The 26,954-nt window shown below is 42.6% G+C and overlaps 1 protein-coding gene and 1 long non-coding RNA gene across 3 annotated transcripts in view; one reads left to right on the forward strand and one right to left on the reverse strand.

The window, feature by feature from the left end:
• The window catches only part of LOC129695528 (uncharacterized), a 59,350-nt gene that overhangs the window by 11,475 nt on the left and 20,921 nt on the right, over nt 1–26,954 (reverse strand). Inside the window, exon 2 of the long non-coding RNA XR_008723176.1 lies at nt 23,992–24,083. This is a non-coding gene — a long non-coding RNA (uncharacterized LOC129695528). The remainder of the gene's footprint in view (nt 1–23,991; nt 24,084–26,954) is intronic.
• LOC129695527 (hemogen-like) lies at nt 12,396–25,428 on the forward strand. 2 transcript variants are annotated; one of them, XM_055632532.1, is made up of 4 exons: nt 12,396–12,853; nt 15,699–15,789; nt 22,109–22,386; nt 24,037–25,428. In XM_055632532.1, exons 1-4 carry the CDS (start codon nt 12,805–12,807, stop codon nt 24,147–24,149), a joined length of 531 nt encoding a protein of 176 aa, XP_055488507.1. In that variant the 5' UTR covers nt 12,396–12,804; the 3' UTR covers nt 24,150–25,428. The 2 variants fall into 2 exon arrangements, with proteins under 2 accessions (XP_055488507.1, XP_055488508.1); XM_055632533.1 differs by having other exon boundaries at nt 12,430–12,853; nt 15,699–15,777; nt 24,037–24,239.

A 26,954-nucleotide genomic window follows, 5' to 3' on the forward strand; every position in this document is an offset into this window, starting at 1 on the left:
ATCTGGGCGTAACGCTGTTAGTGTTCGAGATGCGTACGAAACGGGCTTGAAATCGGCAAGATTGGTGAGGCGGTCTCGTACCACACACGGGCCAGACGGGTTTGCAGGCCACCCATTAGATATGGTGATTTTGTGTAACTTTGCAAATGTTTTCTCAACGCTCCACCTATATTGCTTAGCCGCCGATGTTTCTTTATTTCTACAAGGAAAGATGTAGATTGGCTATTTCATACTAGCCAATTATATTGCTTGTTAGTAGTAGCTCCGCCAAGTATGTGCTTTATAGTATCAAGAGCTCGCTTACGCTAACTAGTAGCAGTAGCAGCTCGGAGCTGTAACGTATGCAGATCCTATGCTGTAAGTGATTTAATAAACATGTGTTGTATCTTAATGTGTGTTCGTGTCACATCATTACATGGTGTCAGAAGTGAATCTTGCCCACTTCGTCATGTTTATCGGGTTTTATTTTCTTTTGATTATTTTGTGTCCTTATTATCTCCATTATGGCAAATTTGTGTCGCCGTCCGAGCCCTCTGATCTTTGATTCAGAGATTGCTGAACGCTGGCGTCTTTTCGAACGTGACTACACTCATTATGCTCGCATCGTTCATCGTAATGACCAGCCTGATGTGTGTGCATCTGTTTTGCTCAACCTGGCTGGACCTGAGGCAATGAATCGTGCTGACAACTTCACTTTTGCGCCTGCTGTTTTGGGTGACACCAGTCAGGTCCAAGTACCTGCTGAAACAATTGATGACCCAGTGGTGTTGCTCAGAAAGTTTAGAGAGCTGTGTGACTTACTCCAAACCATTTCTTCTGAGGCAGTTATCGAGAAGCTGCAATGGCAACTCTCCATGCACGGCTCCCCTGCACATATCCAGTCCGACAACGGCAGACAGTTCACCAGTCAAGCCTTCAAAAACTTTGCGAAACAATGGGACTTTCAACATGTTACCAGCAGCCCCGAGTTCCCTCAGTCCAACGGACTCGCCGCACATGCCGTTCGGCGTGCAAAAACAACTAAAGGAGTGGTCCTACCTTGCCAAATCAGACGTGTACCTGGACTTGCTCAACCTAAGGAATATTGCACGGAATCCCATACTAGGCTCTCCAGCCCAACGACTGATGTCTCGCCAAACCCGTGCTCCCCTGCCTGTGTCCCAGCAACTATTGCAGCCACAAGTTCGTTCACTGCCTGCAGGTCAGAAACAACTTCCATTTAAAACGTGACACGCTGTAAGTGATTTAATAAACATGCGCTGTACCTTAATGTGTGTTTGTGTCACATCATTACAATAACAATATATTACTTTTTCATTCATGTATAGATGGCACAATACATGATACATTCACCCATTCCTCTAGTATCTCCCCTTTTCCATTCCATCCATATCCCTTCCTCTGGCTTTACATTTGTTTCTCTTCTCTCCTTTTCTGAAACTTTTTTTTGGTTTTCACCTGTTGCCTTTGTCATTTACTCCACTCATCTGCCAAACAAATCCCCTCCTTACCTTTTCAAGTTACTTTTAAAATAAAACAGGCATGTCCTAAATGTGTCATAGTCATATAGAAACAAGCCCTGTGGTTCTATCACGTCTATGCTGTCTGTTGTACCTATCTACATTATTCCCATTTACTTGCGCTAGGTCCATAGCCTACAAAGATGGCAGCGCTGGCTTAACAGCTGCGGCCCACCTGCAGTCCGCTTACAGAAGAGAACAATTAAGGCTCATATAATAATAATGGTTCAAAATTATGAAAGGCTTTCTTTGAAGTGGTGAGAATCAATAACCAGAGGACATAGATTTAAAGTAATTCACAAAAGAACCAAAGCAAGATGCGAAGAACTTCATTTTTGCAGTTCCTTAAAGAGCTGTTGAAACGGATCCGATCATAACATTCAAAGGAGAATTAGCTAAAGACTTGAATAGCTTGTAGGACCTTGTGGATAGAACTAAAGTAGTTAATTTCATGCAGTCTACCTGATTTGAATGAGTATTTTCAGCAATTTCTGATCACATTTTGACTGTTGATGTACGCAGAGCGACACATCTGACAAGAACACAGTTTCAATTCAAATGTCCAGAATCTGTAGTTTAATGCTTTCAATCTATTCCTTTCATTTTGCTTGGTTAATAGGACCTTGCTGTTTGAAAATTGAACACTGTGTTTCCTCCATTTAACAGTACATCATTAACTGTAAAAACATTTTTGGGACATCCTGAAAGTAATGCAAAAGTTGCTATATGAATGCAATTTTTCAAGGTTTCGAAGTCCTCTGCCAATCTAATAGCCCATGATGATTAAACAAATTACAGAATGCTGGGGGAACTCAGCAGGTCAGGCAGCATCTCTGGAGATAATGGACAGATGACTTTTCAGGCCAGGACTATTCTTCACACTGTAGTTCTTCTTCATCTGCAGCTGTTCATGATTGCATAATATCTATTTTTTTTCCGCTTTAATTTTAATCTAACAATTATTTTAGCCTCTCCTCCTTTTGGTTTGAATTATTTTGCTTCGGCAGTCTGCCAGGGTCAGAGATGACTTGGTTTCTCTCCAGTTTTGCGAGTTTATAGGTGGCGATAAGGAAATTGTGTGTTGGCCAACTCTTCCGAAGTTGGGACAACTGGATGGGTAACATGGCAGGTGATGCACTTCTCCACTGTTTTATGTGGGCTACACAAGATCCCAATGTAGAGCTCAAGGTTCCCAGTGTCTTCTTGAATGATATTCTCCACTTTTACTGTTCACAATCGAGGCATTCACATTGGTTGGTCAGAATGTTACATTTCGTCCAGTGGATAACTTTTATTTTGCTTGTGTTTAAGGTAGGATCAAATTTCTCGTATGTGTCAGTGAACTGATAATCACCTGCAGTCTTGACCTCAGAGCAATGTGCCTGTTGTTGGGGATATAAACAACATAGTCTTCTCATCAGAGCTCGCTTAGTTTAATATGAAGTAGGGATGTTGGCCTGGGAGAGCATGGTGGTAATGGTCTACTGATCCTGTCAATAGCTGTGGGGGATTTAATGGAGACGCCTTTGATAGTATCTTTCCAATGCTTTAAGGTGCTTGCTGTAGGTAGTCTGTGTTCCTGAACCATACAGGGAGGCTAAGATCACTACTACCTGTAGATCATGAACTTAGTGACCTTGAGACCTTGATCTTTGAAAATGCTTTCTCTCAAACAACCAATGGTTACACTGGTGCACTGGACTGGAGGTCGTGGTGAATTTTGTCATCAATGTCAGTCTTCACAGAGAGGTGGCTCCCAAACTACATTCCACATTCAAAGTTTTATTATCTAGCTGTGGGAATGAGGAGATACGGATTAATAAAGGATTTTGATTTTAGAGAGCTTTAGTTTAGTTTGGAGATGCAGCGTAGAGACTCACCTTTCGGCCCGCCGAGTCCACGCCGACCATCGATCATCCCTACACTCGTTCTATGTTTTCCCAATTTGGCATCCTAACGCCAAGTGCAATTTACTGAAGCCAAATAACCTACAAACCTGCACGCCTTTGGTATGCGAGAGGAAACCGTAGCATACGGAGAAAACCCACATGGTCACAGGGAGGTGGTACAAACTCTGCACAGATAGTACCCGTTGTGAGACTACAGCTCTACAGCGGCGCCACTGCGCTGCCCCATTGTACAAGCCCCATTCTGTTCTATGCTTCAATGAACCGGTTAATGATTGCTGGAAGCTCAGACTCTGAACATGCATGTAAGTAAGTGTCATCTGCATAAGATTACTTAAGTTTGAGCAACTTTCATTCCAGAGTGGAGGTGCCACAATTTACACAGCTTCCCATTCATCCTGCAGATTAGTTCCACTCCAGTAGGAAGCAGATTGGATCAGAGACGCAATGCAATCACAAGATAAATTAGGGTTGAAAAGATGACATAGATTTGCTTAAACCACTGTGTATTGGAATTTATTCTGTAGTGTCCTCATAGATTCATCATGCAATGGACGTAGAACAGCGATGGATTTCTTTGAGGAAGCCAAATTTGAGAAGGGTTGTCCAATGTCTCTCATGATTCACAGCCAAAGGCATTTGTTAGGACAGCAGGGCTATGTATGATAGTTGAAACTGCTTCCTGTAATATGTTTTGGAGTTGCCACCAGTGAGCATCCTTTCCACTATAGCTTTTCATGGACAGAATCCACTCTGCAACTTTGGCAACCGGGAGGAAGGTGTTGAGGGAGATCCTTTTGTTGACTTCTACTGGCCCCTGACTTCCTTTCTGTCCTGGTTAAAATGTTTAAGAAGGAACTGCAGATGCTGCAAAATCAAAGGTAGACAAAAATGATGGAGAAACTCAGCGGGTGCAGCAGCATCTATGGAGCAAAGGAAATAGGCAACGTTTCGGTCCGAAACCCTTCTTCAGACTGATGTAGGGTGGGGGGTGTGGGGAGAAGAAAGGAGATGGTTAAAATGTCCTCTGTTGGCTCGCAATGGGGTGGACCCTTGGGTTTTGATTTTTGGACAGTCTTGACTATGCTGATGATTCCACTTGTTGCTGGATCAGCTACATGCATTCCACCTCTCCTTTAGATCACCATTTTTTGTTGTATCTTGTCATTCATCTGCCTATAGGGTTCACTTTTTCCCTTCAGACATGATAAGTTTCAAAACCAAGTACTACTAGTATTTGTGGGTAATTTAGCTCCTGAATCTCTTGCCCCAGTTCATCAAACATAAGTTTGAGTGTTTTTAGGTACAGAGACTCAACAACCAATTTAGTGTAATTCTGGAAACAATATTTTACTTATTTTAAGTTTTATATGTTCTACTTTATAGGCAGACCCCCAGGATCAAGGGTGACGCTTCCACTCCAGTCTTGTAGGTTCTGTGGCGACTGATGAAACCAATGTGGGACCAACAGACAGGTGGGGGCAGAGGGTAAACCTCGGGATGGCTGCTATGGAGAGGAGACGGTTGCCCACCAGTATGGATTCGCAAAGAGAGTCTGGAGAGGTCTGCAAGGGTCCCCGTCACGGTTTATTCCGAACAGCTCCGTCACAGAGGACTCTGATTTACGGACTGTTCCCAGGGACGCATTCAGAGACGGACATCGAATGCTGCTGGAAGGTCATCAACTCAGTGAAAGACGCTCTTTGGTCTGCCAGAGCATTGTTGACCACCCAGCGGAGGGAGATGTCCGTCTGGGAATGTTGCTGACTGGCACGCTGCAGACGTACGTGCTGAGGGACACACTGAAGCTCGGTGTAGCCAAGGCTCGGTGGGGGACCACATCTAAGTTCCTTCCGCAGCTGGACATAGGGGGCAGGGTGTGGTGGAGATGCCCCTCAAAATATGGGAAGGGATTCCATGCCAGTGGGCCACATGAGGGGCAAGGGTGCGGGGATAAATTTGTGATTTGGGGAAACTGTATTGTATGTATGTATAGCCTCCGAAAATGTCGGATGGAGTTTTGTAAGGATCATGTATTGTATGTATTTATTTCTCGACTAAAGTCTATTTAAAAATAAAATGTTGTTGACCACGCAGTGGAGCGAGATGTCCGTCCCGGAATGTTGCCGACTGGCATGCTGCAGACTACAGGAGTACATGCTGAGGGACACACTGAAGTGCGGTGTAGCCAACGCCAATGGTCGGTGGGGGAGGACCAGTCTAGGGTCCTTCTGCTGCTGGAATTGGGGGACAGAGTGTGATGGAGACGCCCCTCAAAATAAGGGAAGTGGGATTCCACGCCAGTGGGCCACATGAATGGCACGGGTGGGGGAGAAATTTGTGTAAACAGTATTGAATGTATGTATAGCCTTGGAGAATGTCAGGTGGATATTATATATATATAATATATATATATATATATATATATATATATATATATATATAAATATACATACATATATATATATGTGTATATATATACGTGTATACTAATATATATATATATATATATACTTGGTCTATATATATATATATTAGACCAAGTGCCAAGGTATATATATATATATAGACCAAGTGCCATTCTGTTTCCCCAACAGCGTTTGTGGGTGGGGGGGGTTGAGAAGAGGGGAAGGAGGGGATTGGAGGAGTTGGAGCAAACAGGTCAGATTTGGGAGGGAAAGGAGAGCAGGGTAGGGGGTGAGAGAGGGGGATGGGGAGGAGGGAGGGAGGGGGGGGGGGAGAGAGGGAAGAGTGTGGTGGGAGGGGTAGGGGGAGTGGTGGAAGAGGGGACAGAGGGTGGGGTAGAGAGTGAAGGGGGGTGGGGGAGAGAGGGATGGGTGGGAGAGGGAGAGGGGTGAGGAGAGGGAAACATAGAAACATAAGATTCTATAAGATCACCCCTCAATCTTCTAAATTCTAGCGAGTACAAGCCGAGTCTATCCAGTCTTTCTTCATATGAAAGTCCTGACATCCCAGGAATCAGTCTGGTGAACCTTCTCTGTACTCCCTCTATGGCAAGAAACGCCATACAGGTTAATAGAATAGAATAGAATGCTATTTATTGTCATTCAAACCTAGGTTTGAACGAAATTTCATTTCTACAGTTTTTTTTACATTACAAAACAATCCAAGACCCACACTTAACACAGTTTACATAAACATCCATCACAGTGAGTCTCCAACATCTCCTCACTGTGATGGAAGGCAAGTCTTTATCTCTTCCCTTTGTTCCTTCTCCCGCGGTTCAGCAGTCCAACTGCAGTGTCGAGGCGAACTGGGGCTCCGATGTCAAAGCCCCCAGCGGGCGATGGTAAGTCCTGAGGCCGTTTAAGCCACGCCAGGTGATGTTAGGCCCCGGCTCCATGTCCTTAAACCCGCGATTTCAGCGGGAGAAGTGGCGGAGCTCGGAAAAGCGGTCTCCCAACAGGGACCTGCAAGCTCCCGATGTTCCCGTCCACTGGGTCTGCGGCCGGTGCCTCCGAACTCCAAAAGTCGGGTCGCAGCCGCACGCCACCACAGCTCTTCCCGCATCGAAGTTGGCCAGCTCCGCGATGTCAGTTCCGCAGGCTCCGTAACTGGAGCCCTCGGGTTAGTCCCGGCCGGAGGTCGCCACCGGCTCCACGACGTTACGCCCAACGACATACGAGACCCGACAGGGAATAGTCGGGTCCCCGCACTGGGAAGAGATTTAAATGGTTTCCCCCACAGCCCCCCCACCCATATACACAGCTAAAAAAAATAATAAAAACTAACTCAAAGACATACATTTAACAAGCCAAAAATTTAAAAAAGACAGACGACTGTAGTCTAGCCGATGCCATTAGGCGCCGCCACTCCCACATAATATTTTCAGGTTGTGGTCAAGGCACATTACTACAGCAGGGCAGAACATCTGCAATGGATAATCCAAATTACACAGGTTCTGGGAATAAGGGCCCCTAAAATGTACATGCATGTGTAGAATTTGATAGCAGAAACTGCCTAACAGATCCCTGCATGACAAGAGCCTCCTGCACAATATTCTAGTATTGAGAATGCTCATATTGGGTAAGAAAAATTCCAGGGCGATCTTGAAGAAAATATTAAAACTATAGCCATTAAACAGATTATCTTAAAATAGCAAAAAGTTCAGTTTCCCCCCTGATGAGTATATTTTGATTAGTCATGCCTGCATTTTGGGAGATAAGGATGAAGGTGTGGCAGGTTCTGACGTCTGAATTTTCTCTATCTTCAAATTCTAGGTATTCTTTTTTCTTCTACTGTCCTCATACAAATTCAATTCTCTAGAAACCTGTCCACAAAACAACCAGCTTACATACAGAGCTAAATATTGAATTGCTGAAGGAAGACAGTCTTGTCATTCTTTTCAAGGATCGCCAGTTAGAAACATGGTACAAATTGCTTCTGGAGAGTAGCCTCAAGCAAGTTAAGCAAAATGCAGTCTACTGACTTTCTGAACAAACCTCTGGAAAAAAAGCCTTGGCGTAAACATGTCTAAGGAGTTGGACAGGTTAGATGCAGGAAGATTGTTCCCGATGTTGGGGAAGTCCAGGACAAGGGGGTCACAGCTTAAGGATAGAGGGGAAATCCTTTAGGACCGAGATGAGAAAACCATTTTTCACACAGAGAGTGGTGAATCTCTGGAACTCTCTGCCACAGAAGGTAGTTGAGGCCAGTTCATTGGCTATATTTAAGAGGGAATTAGATGTGGCTCTTGTGGCTAAAGCGATCAGGCGGTATGGAGAGAAGGCAGGTATGGGATACCGAGTTGGATGATCAGCCATGATCATATTGAATGGCGGTGCAGGCTCGAATGGCCTACTCCTGCACCTATTTTCTATGTTTCTATGTTTCATAGTTTTACGCCAAAGGACCAAAGATCAATTCACAATAAGAGCACCAATAATGAAGGTGAAAATTAAAAATATTCCATCCTAAAATGGAAGTAAGATGAGGAGCATTGGCTCTTGTATATTAAGGCTAAACAATTTGGAAAGAAAAAAGAAGAAAATAGCATGGATTTACATAGCACCTTAAGCAATCTCAGGACATTTAGAAATGCAGCGCAGAAACAGGCCCTTCGGCCCACCGAGTCTGCACCAAGCAGCGATCCCACAGACTAATACTATCCTGCGCACACTAGGGACAACTTACAATTTTACCAAAGCCTGTTAACCCACATGGAGTATGAGAGGAAACCAGAGCACCCACGCAGGTCACGGGGAGAACGTACAAACTCCATACTGAAAGCACTCGTTGTCAGGCTTGAACCCGGGTCTCTGGCGCTGAAAGGCAGCAACTCTACAGCTGTGCCATTGCCCCAGTACATGCCAAAGTACTTTATTGTGGGGTGTTTTCATGTCGAAAAATGCAGAAACCAATTTGTGCATAGCAGGTACCCACAAACAGTAATGATACTGACTCTTTGTGGTATTAAAAATAAAATTAGAAAATGCTGGAAATACTCATTAGGTCAAGAAGCTATCCATCAGTGAGGGAAAAACAGTTAACATTTCAACTTTGTATTTTCTCTTTCCACAGATGCTGCCTGAATATTTCCAGCCCATACATTTCTATTTCAGATCAATAATTTTTGTTTTCTTTGTGATATTGGCAATCTGTTTGGCAAGATGTCCTCTACTCGATTTCAACATTTTTGAAGATGCTTTTGGGCCTCTGTTTAATGCTTCATCCAAAAATCAACAATCCTCAGCACTGTCTACGATGTCACCTTGGGTTTAAGTCTTAAACGGATAAAGAAGAATATACCTTTACTCATAAAAATTCATCTTTTTTTAAAATATAACCACTATATTAGAATGACATAATATAGAGAATATGGGGGCGCAGCTGAATTGAAGCATTAATCTGCAACTGTGAAAAAGGCAAGTACCTGAAAATTGGACTTCACGGCCTATTGTTGTACTGAATGGGTTCTTGATAAACTGTTAATGTTCACAGATATTTCCTCTGTAAAATCGCTGGATTGGCTAAAAATATTGTTAAGCAATGGGATGCTTTCACCTCCAGTAACAAATTAAAGTGAAGCCTGAGCTGCTTCACATGACAATTTATCAGACAAACACACATTTGATCACAGAGGCATATTCTCCAGCAATGTAAATAGCAACCATGTACATGATGGTAGCAAGGGTTGACCGTGGCTGCAGGGGAAAGGGAGTGAGCTCTTCAATTCACCTGCATGTCTGCCAAAGATGCAGAGAAGCCAGGCTGATGCTAAGAGACTTTGGAAGACCTGGTTAGCAAGTTGTCTTATTGCAAATTTCCTCATGTTATTTGTAATCCCTTCATCAAAATCATTAATATATATAGTTGAGTCAGTGGGCAGAATGGCCTAATTCTGTTCCTTTGACATGGGATAATTTTGGAAGTATCATGATTTAAGCATAAAATCACCTCGGACTTGAGATATAACTCGGACTCCTGCCACCTGCAGAAGTTTTCAGATGACTCTGCAATTGTGGGCTGCGTCAGTGAGGGGAGGGAAGCAGAATCCAGAGTTGTAGCTGATTCACCTGCAATTCCACACCAACAAGACTAAGGAATTACTGGTGGACTTTAGGAGGAGAGGAACACCCCTGTCTCCATCAATGGTGTGGATGTGCAGTTTACCAGGGAGTACAAATACGTTGGAGTGTACCTGGACAGTAAACTGGTCCAAGAACGCCGAGGCCCTGTACAAGAAGGGACAGAGCAGTCTGTAGTTTTTGAGAAGGCTTCGCTCCTTCAACATCTGCAGTAAGGTGCTGCAGGCATTCTACCAATCGATGGTCGTCAGTGCCATCTTCTTCGCTGTCGTGTGCTGGGGCAGCAAGGCGAAGGCCGCGGACGCCAATAGGATTAAGATGCCACAAGTAAGCAGACAGCTTTTCTCATGAAGCAAAGGAACGCCATTCATGAGCAGATTGTTGATGAATGCTACCTCATCAGCTTCTAGGAGCAATGGGATGCTGCTGTGGACTATGGGTGAATATGTGGCTGTGAGATTGGATTGCGCAGTAAGAGAGATAAAACATGTCATCTGATTTGTCATCCTGCATGAACAGAGGAAAAAAAACAGGTAAAGATTCCTGGCATGCATGGGACATCCCCATTAAGCAGGAACACACAAACACCCTCCACTTATACATCTGTCTATCTTGAACTGAGTCCTGCTATCAATGCACACAGTTTGTCTTTGTAAAGAGCAGCGAGGCCAATGGCATTCAGTTATTTGTATTTGTATCTAGCTTTGAATTTACAATACAATACCATTTATTGTCATTTGAGCCTTAGTGAGGCTCAAACGAAATTCCGTTTCCACAGCCATACAAACAAAGACAATTTCCTACAGACATACACACACACAATTTAATTCACACAAACATCCATCACAGTGAACCCACTGTGATGGAAGGCAAAGTCTTTTCTCTCCCCTGTTCTCCATTTCTCTCCCGATGTCCAAGCCCCAGGCGGGCGATGATAAGTCCCACGGCCATTTTAGGTCGTGCCGGGCGATTTACGGCCTCGCTCCCGGTCTAAAAGTCACAATGTTGGAGCCCCCGGCAGGCGCTGGAATGTCCCACGGCCATGAAACCGCGCCGGGCGATGTACAGCCCCGCTCTGGGTCGTTCCAACACGGGCTGGAGAAGTCGCGTTGCGGGAGCTCCGGGAAGCGGTCCCTCCCCGCGGACCCGCGAGCTCCCGATGTCCCAGTCCACCGGACCTGCTGTTGCGTTGCTGGAGCCTCCGAGCCCCAGGAGTCGAGTCGCAGCAGAGAGTCACCACCGCTCCCCACACTCCGAGGCCGGCCAGCCCCACAATGGCGAGTCCACAGCTCCACAGTCTCCCGAGCCCCCGGGTCACTCAGGTTGGAGGCCGCTCCACGGTGCTGGGCCCCAACGATAACGGAGACCCGACAGGGAAAAGGTCGGGTCTCCCGGACAGGGAAGAGATTTTAAACAGTTTCCCCTCACCTATATACACATTTAAAGCCAGTATTAAAAAAACACCAACACTACGTTTAACTAGACAAAAAATAAAAAAAAAGACAGACAGGCTGCATGGGGTGAGTCGCGCCGCCAACTATTTAGCCATGCATATGAAGAATTAAACAATTGTGAAGAATTCTGATTGTTATTCAACCATTGCATCATTGTCTGCCCGGTTTTCTGAGAGGTGCCCTGCTGTGCAGATCAGGACAGTAAATAATTCGACAGGATATTCAAATTAAACATATTGATCATATATATTTAGGAATTGAAATTGTTATCACTTCATGAATTTGTTTCAATGCTTCCTAAAACATTGCCGTTTGGGCTCCCATCTGTACTCTAAATGAACCATCTAGATGCAAATAACACTGCTGAAAAAACTGTACTGTAACAAAGTGTGACAAATAGTTCTGAGTTTAAGATTTTCTCATCTGATATGTATGTTTTCAAACTTTTCGCTACTGAAGTGATTTACACCAAATATAGCTGTTTAATATGACTCTTAATGGTCCATAAAATACACATTTTTACTGGACTTTTTGCTGATGTTCCATTCTTTGTCATATTAAATAACGATCCTGAATCCAGCCTTATGAGTATATTAAAACAATGAATAGACCATGTGCTAATTGGGTGTTTAAACATTTTGGGGTATTCAGAGACCATAAAAAGTGTTACTTACATGAAAGTGTTCCTTTTATGTCTTATTATTTTCGTTCACCTTAATTGGTGGTAATAGCCATTGAAGATAAATGAAAATAATGTGATGACTGTTAAGTACTTTGTATTGGATTGCAAGCAAGATAGCTAGTTAAATTAAGTAGTTGCGAATAAGTAGCTGCAGGTTATAATCTTAGCATTGCTTTAACATTAGGAATCTACGTTGGTGCTGTAAAATGCAGCTATTAGTAAAATGTATTTTGTTTTGTAATATTTAATTGTGAATTGTCAAAGGAAAAAGGAATTATATAAAGTATAATAGAATAGTTAAGCAAACCAATAACCAAAGTCCGACAACGTTTAAACTTGATAAGAAAGCTCTTAAGTCTACTTCTTAATGTGCAAATTTAACTAAGAGCTACAATAAGTAGTCGTGCATTATAGTATTTTGGGAAATCTATTCATCCATTTGGTTTTGGCTGGGCATTTCCCTCATATTCATTTTCATTTGTTCATTTTGGGGAACTATTCAATCATCATGTGACTGAAAAAATTGTTATTTGATTCTGCCAGATCCCTTGTACACATAAGATAACGATGCCCGAGTGGGTGTTGACACTGAAACCGCCTAATCAAAATTTTAAAATAAGAACATAACTACCTTGTTCAAACTTCCACTTCACAAGCTCAAACAGATACATTTTTCCCAGCAGTGCGGAGACAATGGACACAAGAGAGAGTACCCAGAATACCAAGGATCAGGAGATTCCAGGTAACATTCTTGTTAATCACAGTCAGTAACAATAGATGTTACACCTGCATAAATTTCAATTGGTCTATAGTTTCTTTGGTTGAATATTTCTCAATTTTAATTTATTTTTTAATCTTATGCATCAAGTTGCGAATACGTGCAAGAATGTCAACAAATGAATAAGATGCCTGCTAATAATACCTGTAGCAAGGTCTGACATTACAAACTGATATTTCACAGTTCTGAAGCTTCTGATGAGTTACAGTTTAGTTGGTTTCAACTGATAGTTATGATTTGGTGTGTAATGTGGACTGCTTTAGCGAAATGTGTATGCTATTACATAAATATTATTGGTATTAGTTAATATAAAATTGGCACTGTTACGGTAGAATTATATTTTACGGTTGTGTGAAACTCATTGAGCTGCAATCATCTAAAAACAAGACTGATCCTTACATCAATGAAAATGACAAATTATTCTGATGGTGGAATGGGGATTTCAATATCTTGTAAAGTTTGAGAGAGTATGTAAAAATGGCACAACAATATATCCATGCTGCATTTTAGCACTTGAAAATCAAACACTTCAGATACTGGAAATTTGAAGTAAAAACAGAAAGGGAGGGAAGCATACAGCAGGTCAGGCAGCATACAGTATGTGGAAAGAGAAACCAAGGTAACCTTTCAGATCAGAATAATCTCAACCTGAAACATTAAACATCTTTGCACTGCTGTTGCCTGGCTTGCAGAGTGTTTGCAACTTTTACTGTTTTAATGGCTCCATACCATCAAGTGGCACATACATTTGCACTCTAAACTAGCTGTGCTTCTTCAGTTTCTACGTGAGCTCGATGGACAATGCCAGAATATATTCTCAAGAACTATTCAGATACGCTTGCTGAGGAAAGTTTAACCATATTTTCCCATTTAAAACTATTATTTATGATGTGTATGATATTTAAAATGCCTTGAATGTGAACGCAACAAGTAACTGCAGTAAAGTTATTGAAACTTTGATAGTTATTTTGTGAAGTAGAAACTTTTACTTAGCAATTTATTTTTCTTCTGTATTTCTTCAAGCTTCACAAGAAATGTTTCGACTGGCACAGCTTCAGATTCTTTCCCCTTCCGCAATCATGAGACCTTTGCAACATCTCAATCTTATCCTCACACCCAACCTTGTTGCTGGCACACCCTTCACTGCGATCCCAAGATCTGGCTTCTTGTGAGTCTCCATTTTTAATCACTAGATCCAATGATGCCTGTGACTTCATCTGCTAAGCTTTAAAACTTGACCATAAATCACTTCTTAATTTTAAATGCTGCTTACAACCTTCCTCTTTAACCAAGTTTCTGTTCACTCACCCTTGTGTCTCTTCATGCAGTTTTAAGTCACATACTTAAGTTTCTGCAAAATGCATCAGCATGGTCAAAGCTACAACACAAATGCAATTTTGAATTTTGTGTTGACTGCTCAACTGCACATGCATAAAATTTACAAAGTAATTAATTCCATACATGTGGAATGCATGAACCATTTTATGTTTCAAACATATAGATGGATGTTTTTTTAATGTTTACTACATTAAGAAGAAAGACAGTTGTAGATTAAAACAAGAATGTAGTGAGACTGACTGAATTGCTCATTGTGAAAGCTGATGCAAACTAATTGGGACAAATGGCTTACTCCTGTCCTCTGGTATTCCACAGTTTCATGCCCTGTAAGTCCATCCCACTATGTTATTCTTCTCAATATTATTTTGTGTCAACTATTCCTTTGTTTTGTGCTCTTACATTGCATTTATAATTTTTACCATGCTTACAATTATTAAGTAGCAGACATTTTTGCTCTTTAAACTCGTGATCTTCCTCAATTTCTTCCTAACCTCATAAGAGCAGCCTGAGGAAGGCAGTTAATGTCATCAAACACCCACAGGAGCCTAGCCACACTATCTTCATGCTGCTACCATTGGGAAGAAGGTACATAGAACATTTATTTCCAGGGTTAAAAAAAAACGTTACCCCATTAATCATCAGGCTCTCTAATCACCTTGCATAATCCTAACCATAATCCTACCTCTGTACCTAACAACTATGAACTTTGTTTCTACCTACTATTAATTTTGTCATTGGATCTAGTGTGCCTCTGAAGCTGCAGCAAATAAGGATTTCAATGTTCCAATTCTTATCCAATGTATTTGACAAATAAACACTCTTAATCTTGACTCAATCGATTCTGATTTGCAAAATGCATCATAATATTACAACATTCTTTTTAAGTTAATTTCTTATAGAAAGATGAAGTCTCGTAATGATAATCAATATCAGATTCATTTTCACTGAACATTTTAAAAATGAACCGTAGACCACTAGATAGGCACATCAATGAGAGACTCGAATACCTACATATCTTTTATAAAACCCATGTTATTTTTCTATTCATCCCCATTAGCAGGTGATAGACATTCTCCTTGTTCTTTGCAATTGAACATTCTGGTCACATGCGCCTTTCCTTCAAGCACATAATAGAGGTATCATAATAATAAATTACAATGAAGTGGCATTTAGAAAACAAAATCTCATAGCTGCATGTAATCAATAATGATCTTAATTTGCAAAAGATAAACAAGAAAACTGTAAGTATAAAATCAAGCATAAATCTGGGGTTTCTTAGGGGAGGGTAGATTATTAGGTTAACACAGCTAAGCTAGCGTGAAAACACAATAGCCTAGAATAATTTCTTTCTCCATCAGTTTCAATACTTGAAATGTAAGAATATACTTGAGAAAAGTAGAGCATATTAAATCAGAGATTATGTTAATAAGAACACTTACAGTGCGTGAAATTTTATTTGTTCTGTCACTAGGAGACTTTCCATACCGTTTGAGAGACCGTGAACAACTCAGGAAAAGAAAGCTGGAAGCACAGGAGCAGAAAAGCTCACAGTGGGTGTTTAAGTAAGATGTTTAATGATAACAGAGAGAGGATTAATGATTTACACCCAGACCAAATGTTATTGGGATGGAAGTCTGGACTCTCTGTTGTCTGTAAAGAATTCAAGTGAAATAACTCTCAGACAATTCATAACCAATGTGGATTCAAGACCAAACCTGGTCCCAACTTGACATGGGTGGGATTTATAGATTAATATACTGTCAATGGAATTACAGTAATATTGGTTCCAATGCTGCTTGTTCATTTAACAGCATTTCTTCCCCTTGATATAATATAATGGCAAGCAATATATTTTTAAATTTCAGGCCGTATGAAAATACCCTTCTCCATAAAGTGGGGGGGGGGGGGAACGCAAGAAAATCTGTTTTTGTAACATCAAAGTACCCATGTTTTATCTGTTCATCTGGCCACAAACAACAGGTCAGGGGATAAAGATTTTTGCCGATCAAGATTGTCATTGAATGGTGGCGCAGCGGTAGAGTTGCTGCTGCCTTACAGCGCTAGAGGCCCGAGTTCGATCCTGAGTACGATTGCTGCCTGTATGGAGTTTTTTTAGGTTTTCCCTGTCATCACGTGGGTTTTCCCCGGGTGCTCCAGTTTCCTCCCACACTCCAAAGATGTACAGGTGTGTAGGTTAATTGGCTTCGGTAAAAACTGTAAATTGTCCCTAAAGTGTAAGATAGTGCTATTGAACGGGGATCGCAGGTCGGCACGGACTCAGTGGGCTGAAGTGGTAATTTCTACGCTGTACCTCTAAACTAAATTAAAAATACATTTCACGAAAGTACATCACATATTTGGTTTACATAACAGAATTTCTGCCTCGTATTCCTTTGAAAGAACACACTTGCAATCTAGTCATGGTTTGAATATATGTAATTTATATAAGCAAAATTAGAAACTTGCTGAATAACCTCTCTCAGAGATACTTGGTTTACAAAAATGTTAAATCTTTCTTCAGGCATAGCTGTTGAAAGTTTATGTTGATTTATATTTCTTCAGTGTTCGTCCTTTCACCCAGCGTCTTCTCCTAGTTGATCTTGTCCAGGTAACCCGTCTGATTCCCCCAACCCGATACCCACTAAACTACTGATCATCCAACTTTCCTCTTGGCTGCCATCTAATCTGATACTTTTAGCCGTTAGCTCTCCTCAAGTGCCTTCCTTCTTTATCTCATCACACCCTTTGAAAAAACGTTGACCCCTCTATCCTCACAAACTCCAGCTCCGTTTTTAACATCTTGTTCCTCGAGGTCCTTGAAACTCCTGTTGGCTCCCAAATCTGCACCTAATTTTTATAAAATCACCCGTTTAAAGTCATTGGATCAGGATTCTGCCTCTGGTATGTTACTGAAACAGGTCTTATCAAATATCAATAACTTCCTAAGTCACTGTGACAAAGGTGATCCATCCCTCCTTGTCCTCTCAACTCTGCACAATCTTTGTTACTGATAATCACACTATTTACTTCCAACAACTCTCCTCAACATCCAATATGTATAACTAAACCTATCCTGTTCCATTTGTATGTATTCAGCTGTGACCTGTGAAGATTTTGCGCCCTTTCCTATTCTTGTCAACATGCTTGTTAATATCTTCTGAAAATACAGTGCCAGCTCCTATTACCTCTCTAGATTTCTCCACTGCATCAAAATTGTCACACTCCTTGCCTGAGATTCATTCCTAGATCCACAGAAATGTCCTCAAAATAAATATTGAGAAAATCTGAAGTGACGATCAATTTGTTCTTTCAATATAATTCCTGGAATCTTATTTCATCCTTCGCCCTAGTAATTTTCTGAAATAGAACCGGACTATTTACAACGTAGGAGTCTCATCTGACCCATGGATGGTATCACATTACACGCAGGAATGAGCAGCCAACCAAATAACAAAACTATTTCTACCTTTACAACATCACTTAACTGTGATCCTTCCTCAACCAAAACAATCACCACCTTCCTACTTTTTTCCTTGCATAAAGTTTAGATTGTTCAAAACTCTGTTACCCGTGTCACAATTTGCACTAACGTGACTTACATGGGCTTTCACATTGCTAACTTACATGGGCTCTCAGTTAACTAACACTTTAAATTTAATATTCTTATGTACGTTTATAAGATCCTGAAAGGGCTTGCCCTCACCTACCTCTGTAACTTGTTTCAGCACCACCAATCCGTGAAATAATTGCACTGCCCCATTCCTAAATTCTGAACATATATTATCTTGTATGGTCATGTCTTGTGACATATTCTTCCCATGGATTCTTTTTAGATCAATAATTAGTTAAATTGAATTGAGCCATAGTTTGTGCAATAATAAACCAGTAAATACTGGGGGGGGGGGGGGGGGGGGGGGGGGGGGTACTGGGGGGGGGGGGGGGAACACAACTCCAAGGACCACATGAAATATCAGTTTTTTATTTTTGATTAAACAATAAAACTTTGACTGGGAATACTAGTCGCGCAAGTAGAATCTACACTTTCATTCATTTTGCATTTGGAATGATGCACGCCATTTTCAAAATGGTTATAAATCTATTGACCAATTGGATTTGCTAATGGAAGATAGACACAAAATGCTGGAGTAACTCAGCGGGACAGGCAGCATCTCTGGAGTTTCGGGTCGAGGTCCTTCTTCGGACCGATGTCAGGGGAGTGGGCGGTACAGAGATAAAATGTGGTCGGAGACAGTAAGACTGGTGGGAGAACTGGGAAGGGGGAGGGCATGGAAAGAGAGGGAAAGCAAGGGCTACTTGAAGCTAGAGAAATCAATGCTCATACCACTGGGGTGTAAGCTGCCCAAGCGAAATATGAAGTGTTGTTCCTCCAATTTGTGCTGGGCCTCACTCTGACAATGGAGGACACCGAGGGCAGAAAGGTCTGTGTATGAATGGTAAGGAGAATTGAAGTGTCCAGCAACCAGGAGATCAGGTTGGTTCATGCGGGCTGAGCTGTTTTACGCGAAATGATCACCCAGTCTGCGTTTGGTCTCGCCGATGTACAAGAGCCCACATCTTGAACAATGGAACCTCAGCTAAACCGGAATGGACTGTCTGAGTCCCTGACAGAGTCGAGGGAGGAGGTATTGTATCATCTACAGTTGCAGGGGAAGGTACCTGGGGAGGGGGTGGTTTGGGTGGGAAGGGATGAGTTAACCAGGGAGTTGCGGAGGGAACAGTCTCTGCGGAAGGTGGAAAGGGGTGGAGATGGGAATATGTGGCTAGTGGTGGGGTGCCATTGGAGGTGGCGGCAATTTTGGAGAATTATGTATTGTGAACGACGGCTGATGAGGTGGAAGGCGAGGATTAGGGGGACCCTGTTGCAACTAAGGGAAGGGGGAACAAGGGTGGAGCTGCAGGGTACCATGGAGACATCAGTGAGGGCCTCACCTATGATGGGAGAGGGAAACCCCCGTTCCCTAAAGAATGAGGAAATCTCAGATGTTCTAGTATGGAACACCTCATCTTGGGCGCAGATGCGGCATAGAAAGAACAATTGGGAGTAGGGGGAATAGAGTCTTTGCAGGAAGCAGGGTGCTAATAAGTGTAGTTGACATAGTTGTGGGAGTCAGTGGGCTTGTAATGGATGTCAACAGCCTATTTCTTGTAATGGAGATTGTGAGATCAAGAAAGGGGAGGGAGGTGTTGGAGATGGTCCACGTAAATTTGAGTGCAGGATGAAAATTGATGGTGAAGTTGATGAAGTCCAGGAGTTCTGCACTGACCTTTCTGTCCTGGGCCTCCTCCATTGTCAGAGTGAGGCCCAGCACTAATTGGAGGAACAACACCTCATATTTTGCTTGGGCAGCTATGGTGATATGAACATCGACTTCACTAACTTCAAGTAGCCCTTGCTTTCCCTCTCTCTCCATCCTCCATCCCCCCCCCCCCCCCCCCCCCCCACCAATCTTACTGTCTCCGACTACATTTTATCTCTGTGCTGCCCACTTCAGACTGATGTTAGGGGAGAAGGGTCTCGACATGAAACGTCACCCATTCCTTCTCTCCAGAGATGCTGCCTGTCCCACTGAGATACTCCAGCATCTATCTGTGTCCATCTCGATTTAAACAAGCAGCTGCAGTTCTTTCCTACGGATTTGCTAATGGGATGAGTTGATAAGTGAAGGCCCTGTCCCACTTTCCCGAGTTACTCACGAAAACTCCCGAGTTTTCCCCTTGATTCGAACTCGGAGAATTATGGTAATAGCCATTCGTAGGTACTCCGGACTATTTTTTTTTACTTGTGGACATTTTTCAACATGGCGAAAAAACCGTCCCAACTTATCCGATGCCCCGAGTTCCTACAGTTAGCATTACGAGCCGCTACGAAACATCTACAGACTCCTACGGGCTCACTACTGGCATTACCCGACATTCCCCAAGTTTGAATCAAGAGGAAAACTCGGGAGAGTTTGTGAGTAACTCGGGAAAGTGGGACAGGGCCTTAACATGATAGTGGTGGAAAAGGATGAATGTATAAATTATTGAAATAGGACAAACAAAAAAAAATATATATAGATGTTTGCAATTGGGTGGAAGAAAATCTGTTTGGCAAGAAATGCCTGAAACAAGTTTAGTTTGTACAGTGATTAAAGTAACACTTAAAATAGTTTGAGTTTTTCCAATTAGTTGGATCTTATGGATACTGAAAGTTGATACATATGTTTAGTGGAGTTTTTCCCAGCAAATGAAAATATTAAATTTTGCTAAATTCTAATAAAACAAGGAAACAAAAGAACTGTTCCTTATTAATGTTAGTTTCAATTAAATGTATCACAATTATATATTCTGATTAAGTTATATCTGCTTAAAGGTTCAAGTTCAAGTGAGTTTATTGTCATGTGTCCCTGATAGGACAATGAAATTCTTGCTTTGCTTCAGCACAACAGAACATAGTAGGCATTGACTACAAAACAGATCAGTGTGTCCATATACCTACCATCATATAAATATATACACACATGAATAAATAAACTGATAAAGTGCAAATAACAGATAATGGGCTATTAATGTTCAGAGTTTTGTCCGAGCCAAGTTTAATAGCCTGATGGCTGTGGGGAAGTAGCTATTCCTGAACCTGGTAGTGGGGAGATGAGTGTGTGACCAGGGTGGTGTTGGTCCTTGATGATACTGCCAGCCTTTGAGGCAGTGACTGCGATAGATCCCCTCGATGGAAAGGGGGGGGGGGTCCAGAGCCGATGATGGACTGGGCAGTGTTTATTACTTTTTGTAGTCTTTTCCTCTCCAGGGCACTCAAGTTTAGAAACAGTAGTCATCATGTTCACCTTTTATTCAGAATTTTGGCAGGTTTCTTTGGAGTTTGGTGCTTGCATTGAACTCAGATGCTATTTTCATGGAATTCTTACTTAACATGATATTACTCCACACCTAACCTCACAATTCTAGCATAAATAAGCAAATAAATTCCACCGTGTACCTCAACCTTGTTGAGTGCAACACAATTTAAGTACTATTGATGATTTCATGATAATACTTAAGTACTATTCAATGAATTAAATCCATTTGAGACATCCATCATCCTCCACGTAGATCCTCCTTTATGTTTTTGTTTTCAGTGTTCACATGCACCATGATCTTCACTGAATATATCCTCAGGACTCCATCCCCTTTATCGTCAAGCATCTGAATGCCTCTTTGCTCAGTCCCAGCACAATCCTATTTCCAAACACTCACTGACTCTAGCGAGATCCTAGCATCATTTACCTGAATCTGTCTCTAAACCTCAAACATTCTGCTTTTCTCTCTGAATCCAGAAGCCTTTGCAGAGGGGTTATGACCTCAGACACAATAGAACTTCACTGTTGAAAGCCACCCATAAAACAGTACAAGTACCACATGTTCCTCTGCCCTCTTATTCAAAATGCAGAGAAGGAAGCCATTTGATCCATTGAGTATGCCGGCTCTCAGAGCAATTAACTTCTCTAACTTCAAGTAGCCCTTGCTTTCCCTCTCTCTCCATCCCCTCCCCTTCCCAGTTTTCCCACCGACCAGCATATTCTGGGGATGTGAGAAGAAACTATGGCACCCTGACAAAACCCACAGATTCAGGGAGAATTGGCAAAGTCCAAACTGACAGTACCGGAGGTCAGGTTGCCAGAGCTATGAGATCGCAGCACTACCTGCTCTACCACTGTACCACACTCTCTCTTCCAATCAAATATTCTAATTATTGTCAACAAATCTTTCTTTAAGTTTGCTTTTACAGAAAAATGCCATTGTCTGTGCATAGTTTATAATATATTGGTTTCACCAGCAACAGGATGAAACATAAAAGTATTTTATAATTACATTGATGCACAGGGAGAAATCAAAGACAAAAAGAGGAAGAAAGGCAAAAGCTAGTGGAACAAGCAGTAAACTTCCCAAGGAACCTGAGCCTGTGCCTGAGCTGGAGCCCAAGCCCGAGCCCGAGTCGAAGCCTGAGCCTGAACCTGTTCTACAGCCAATCCTTTTGCAAGAAGAAGAAGAAGAAGCCACAGACAAAGTAGCAGAATTGAGTCTTGAAAGAGAGAAGCTTGCCCCACTGCAGGAAAGTGTAAACCTTTCCCCAACTGGGGATCTGGCTGCTACTTTAACAGGTACTCAACATGACCAATTATGCATTACATAGCCTCGTGCGAAGGATTGGGTCCACTTTATTAAACACTCAATTTAGCGGCAACACGTTATTGATTAGGAACAGTCAACATGGATTTGTGCCTGGAAGGTCATGTTTGACTAATCTTCTTGAATTTTTTGAAGAGGTTACTAGGGAAATTGACGAGGGTAAAGCAGTGGATGTTGTCTATATGGACTTTCGTAAGGCCTTTGACAAGGTTCCTCATGGAAGGTTGGTTAAGAAGGTTCAACTGTTGGGTATAAATGCAGGAATAGCAAGATGGATTCAACAGTGGCTGAATGGGAGAAGCCAGAGGGTAATGGTGGATGGCTGTTTATCGGGTTGGAGGCAGGTGACTAGTGGGGTGCCTCAGGGATCTGTGTTGGGTCCTTTGTTGTTTGTCATGTACATCAATGATCTGGATGAAGGTGTGGTAAATTGGATTAGTAAGTATGCAGATGATACCAAGATAGGGGGTGTTGTGGATAATGAAGAGGATTTCCAAAGTCTACAGAGTGATTTAGGCCATTTGGAAAAATGGGCTGAAAGATGGCAGATGGAGTTTAATGCTGATAAATGTGAGGTGCTACACCTTGGCAGGACAAATCAAAATAGGACGTACATGGTAAATGGTAGGGAATTGAAGAATACAGTTGAACAGAGGGATCTGGGTATAACCGTGCATAGTTCCTTGAAAGTGGAATCTCATATAGATAGGGTGGTAAAGAAAGCTTTTTGTATGCTAGCCTTTATAAATCAGAGCATTGAGTATAGAAGCTGGGATGTAATGTTAAAATTGTACAAGGCATTGGTGAGACCAAATCTGGAGTATGGTGTACAATTTTGGTCGCCAATTATAGGAAGGATGTCAACAAAATAGAGAGAGTACAGAGGAGATTTACTAGAATGTTGCCTGGGTTTCAACAACTAAGTTACAGAGATAGGTTGAATAAGTTAGGTCTTTATTCTCTGGAGCGCAGAAGGTTAAGGGGGGATTTGATAGAGGTCTTTAAAATGATGAGAGGGATAGACAGAGTTGATGTGGACAAGCTTTTCCCTTTGAGAATGGGGAAGATTCAAACAAGAGGACATGACTTCAGAATTAAGGGACAGAAGTTTAGGGGTAATATGAGAGGGAACTTCTTTACTCAGAGAGTGGTAGTGGTGTGGAATGAGCTTCCAGTGGAAGTGGTGGAGGCAGGTTCATTGGTATCATTTAAAAATAAATTGGATAGGCATATGGATGAGAAGGGAATGGAGGGTTATGGTACGAGTGCAGGCAGGTGGGACTAAGGGGAAAAAAAGTTGTTCGGCACGGACTTGTAGGGCCGAGATGGCCTGTTTCCGTGCTGTGATTGTTATATGGTTATTTCATTCTAAAGACATATTTGCAAGCAAAGTATAAATGTTCCTTAGAAATTATATCAGGATTATAGAAAAACTATGTAGAATAAAGCTGATAAGAAGCAGTGATGAGCTGTGTACCTCATGAAATATTTAAAATACTGCCTGGTAACCATGACTTCAATGCCTATATTGCTTTTTCACTTGGGGGGTGGGGGGGGGGGGGGTTGTCATATCTTACCTTAGCAATGAGAATAAAATACTGTATTCTTCAATTTTATTCCAGATGGGCTCGGAGAGAATACCCGTGTGAAAATACCAGAGATTGTAGCACTGCAAGTAGAAGATGTGCCTGGTGAAAATCCTCCATTTGAAGAACAAATAGTTTTGTCTATATAAAATCGACACCACATCTAAAAGTTAGACAAAAATGCTGGAGAAACTCAGCGGGTGAGGCAGCATCTATGGAGTGAAGGAAATAGGCAAAGTTTCGGGTCAAGACCCTTCTTCAGTCTGACCCTAAATGTTGCCAATTTCCTTCTTCAGTCTGAAGAAGTGTCTCGACCCGAAACGTTGCCTATTTCCTTCGCTCAATAGATGCTGCCTCGCCCGCTGAGTTTCTCCAGCATTTTGGTCTACCTTCGATTTTACAGCATCTGCAGTTCCTTCTTAAACACCACATTTAAAAAATCGTTTTGAGTTTTATCTGACATTTGTTATTACACAGGGGAGATAACAATACCACTCACCCCCACAGGCCAAAACACTCATTATTAGAAGGTGCAAATTTGCATCCTGCCCTAATATATAGTTTGATACATCAGGGCTTCAATGGATGTTGACATCTTTCTTTAATGTGCCACTTTCTGGGAGGATGTGAAACCAAATCCTGACAATCTCCTGTTCTTCATGATGCATCGTGCAGAGAAAAACAAGAAATGGAAAAGGCAGTACTTTTAAAGTAAAAGAGAATTAACCCTATAGACAGGAATATTACAAGGAGTACTACGGGTACAGACACAGGGCATTCAGGTTAACTGGTCTAAGCATGTTACCATTCCAGAAATACAAAGCAGCTACAGCCATTTAGTCCCTTGTGACTGGTCAGGTTTTCAATTGGATTACTAGACTAAGTGGGACCCTTTGGGTCCCTGTCACACAGGAGGCTTGGTCCCCCAACGCAATATTCCACCACTCACCCATAGCCCCCTACTGCACAGGCGCAGCTCATTTCCCCGCACTCTCTCCCCCTCCTCTTCACCCTCACTCTTCATTCCCCTCCCCTCCCCAAATCCCTCCCTCATCTCTCTCCCTCCCCTTTCTCCTACCCTGCCACTCCCCCCCTCCTACCTCTCTATCCCACACTCCTCACCTATCCTTCCTCACCTCCCCCACTGCTCTCACGTCCCTCTATTCCCCACTCCCTACCTCCTCCACTTCTCTACCTCTATTCCCCCTCCTCCCCACCTTACCTCTTCTTTTCCCTCTCCTCCTGCCCTCCCTTGATCCCTCCCTCACCTCTCCTTTCCCCTATCCTCAGTCACTCACTCCCTCCTCTCCCTTACCCACCTCCCATCTTCTCCCTCTATCCCCTCTCCTTCCCCACTCTACCTCCCCAGGATCTCGATGTTGCCGCTCCTCTCCCTTCTTGCATGCCCCGGAGGAATATCAGCCGTCGATGCGGATTCTCAGCTCGGCCCAGGGGGGGGGGGGGTTCCGGTGGGGGGGAAGGAGGGGAGGGACGGGGGGGGGGGGGGGGGGGGGGAGGAGGGGGGGGTATCAGGGGAAGGGGGAGCAGGAGCCAGCGAGGGGGGGACCAGAAGGGAAAGGGCTGGAGCTGTAGGGCGTTGCGTTTGGCAATATCGGCGACATCTCCGATTTCGCGCCGGCCCAAGCCGGGCTGGACTGCTTCCAATCCCTCTGAAAACTGTGTCCAGTTGGAGACCTCCGTCGGCCACCCGCAGTGTCCCACAGCTCCAGTAAAGACGCGATGGCGCAGGAAGGGGCGGACCGTCCCGGGGAGTGACAGGAGAAGTGACTAATCTGCGCGGCGCTGACTGGCAGGAGAATCTGCGCATGCGCGTTTAAGATTTTTAAACCTCGCTAATTTTTACAACATACTACTGATTGGAACAAACCTTAGTGCACTCGCAGCACAGGAGAACGGTGATACCCTAACAAGAAATCGTAGCGCTATCGTGTACCTTTTTTGCGCAAATAGGAAACCGCGCAAACTGGAAGAGCACAAGATCAGAGTTTTAGTTATGTATAGATAGATGGTTCAGCATAAGATTCAGAATCAAGAGAAAATTCAACGGTCTCCCTACTTACATTGCCTTCAATAAGGGCTTGACTGATTATATGCCTCACCTTTTTTTCCTGAGGCCTCCTATCCTCCGATTCTCTCCACGTCCAAAAAACATATTCAAGGTCTCCAACTTGAATATATTCAGCCAGAGCTCTCATCAGCTCATTCTAAATGGCTGACCACTGTGACTGTGTGCCCTGGTTCTAAACTCACCAATGTGAGCAAATAGCTTTTCTGCATTTCCCTGTCAATTTCTTTCAAAATAGATTATTTGTCATCCTATTAAAAATGTACAAGCTAATCTTGGTTACTTTAGCAACTACTTCATCCTAGGTGTGAAGCTAGTGAATCTATGCTGCAAGACTACAAAACAATTGCAACCTTCTTTACATGCAGAGCCCAACATTCCACAGTTCTCCAAATGAGCCATCACCAAATTCCTGTATAAGCTTATTAAAACTACTTTACAATAACATCCACTATTGTAGATGATATGGAAAGTGGTGATGTTGCTAATGTTGAAGGGGATAATTTTAATTTATAGATATTGATCAGCTGGTAAATTTTGTGGAGCAATGGTGGATGGAATTTAGTCTTGGAAAATGTGAGGTCAAATAACATAAGAACATGCGCCATGAATGGTCGGGCCCAAGAGAGCATTGAGGAACAGACCTTGATGTACAAATCCATTGATTTCTGTATGTGGCAGGACAGGTAGATGGGGGATACGGATGGCAAAGAAGGCATATGGGATGCTGACTATTAATAGATGCTGCATAAGAGCACAAAGGTCATGGTACAACTTTAAGACATTAGTTATACCACATATTCTACATTAAGTATGGTGTGCAATTCTGGTTGCCATAGTATAGAATGGATGTTACCGGCAAACCCAC

Source organism: Leucoraja erinacea, chromosome 3 (assembly GCF_028641065.1).
Source record: "Leucoraja erinacea ecotype New England chromosome 3, Leri_hhj_1, whole genome shotgun sequence".
NCBI classification, from domain to species: Eukaryota; Metazoa; Chordata; class Chondrichthyes; order Rajiformes; family Rajidae; genus Leucoraja; species Leucoraja erinaceus.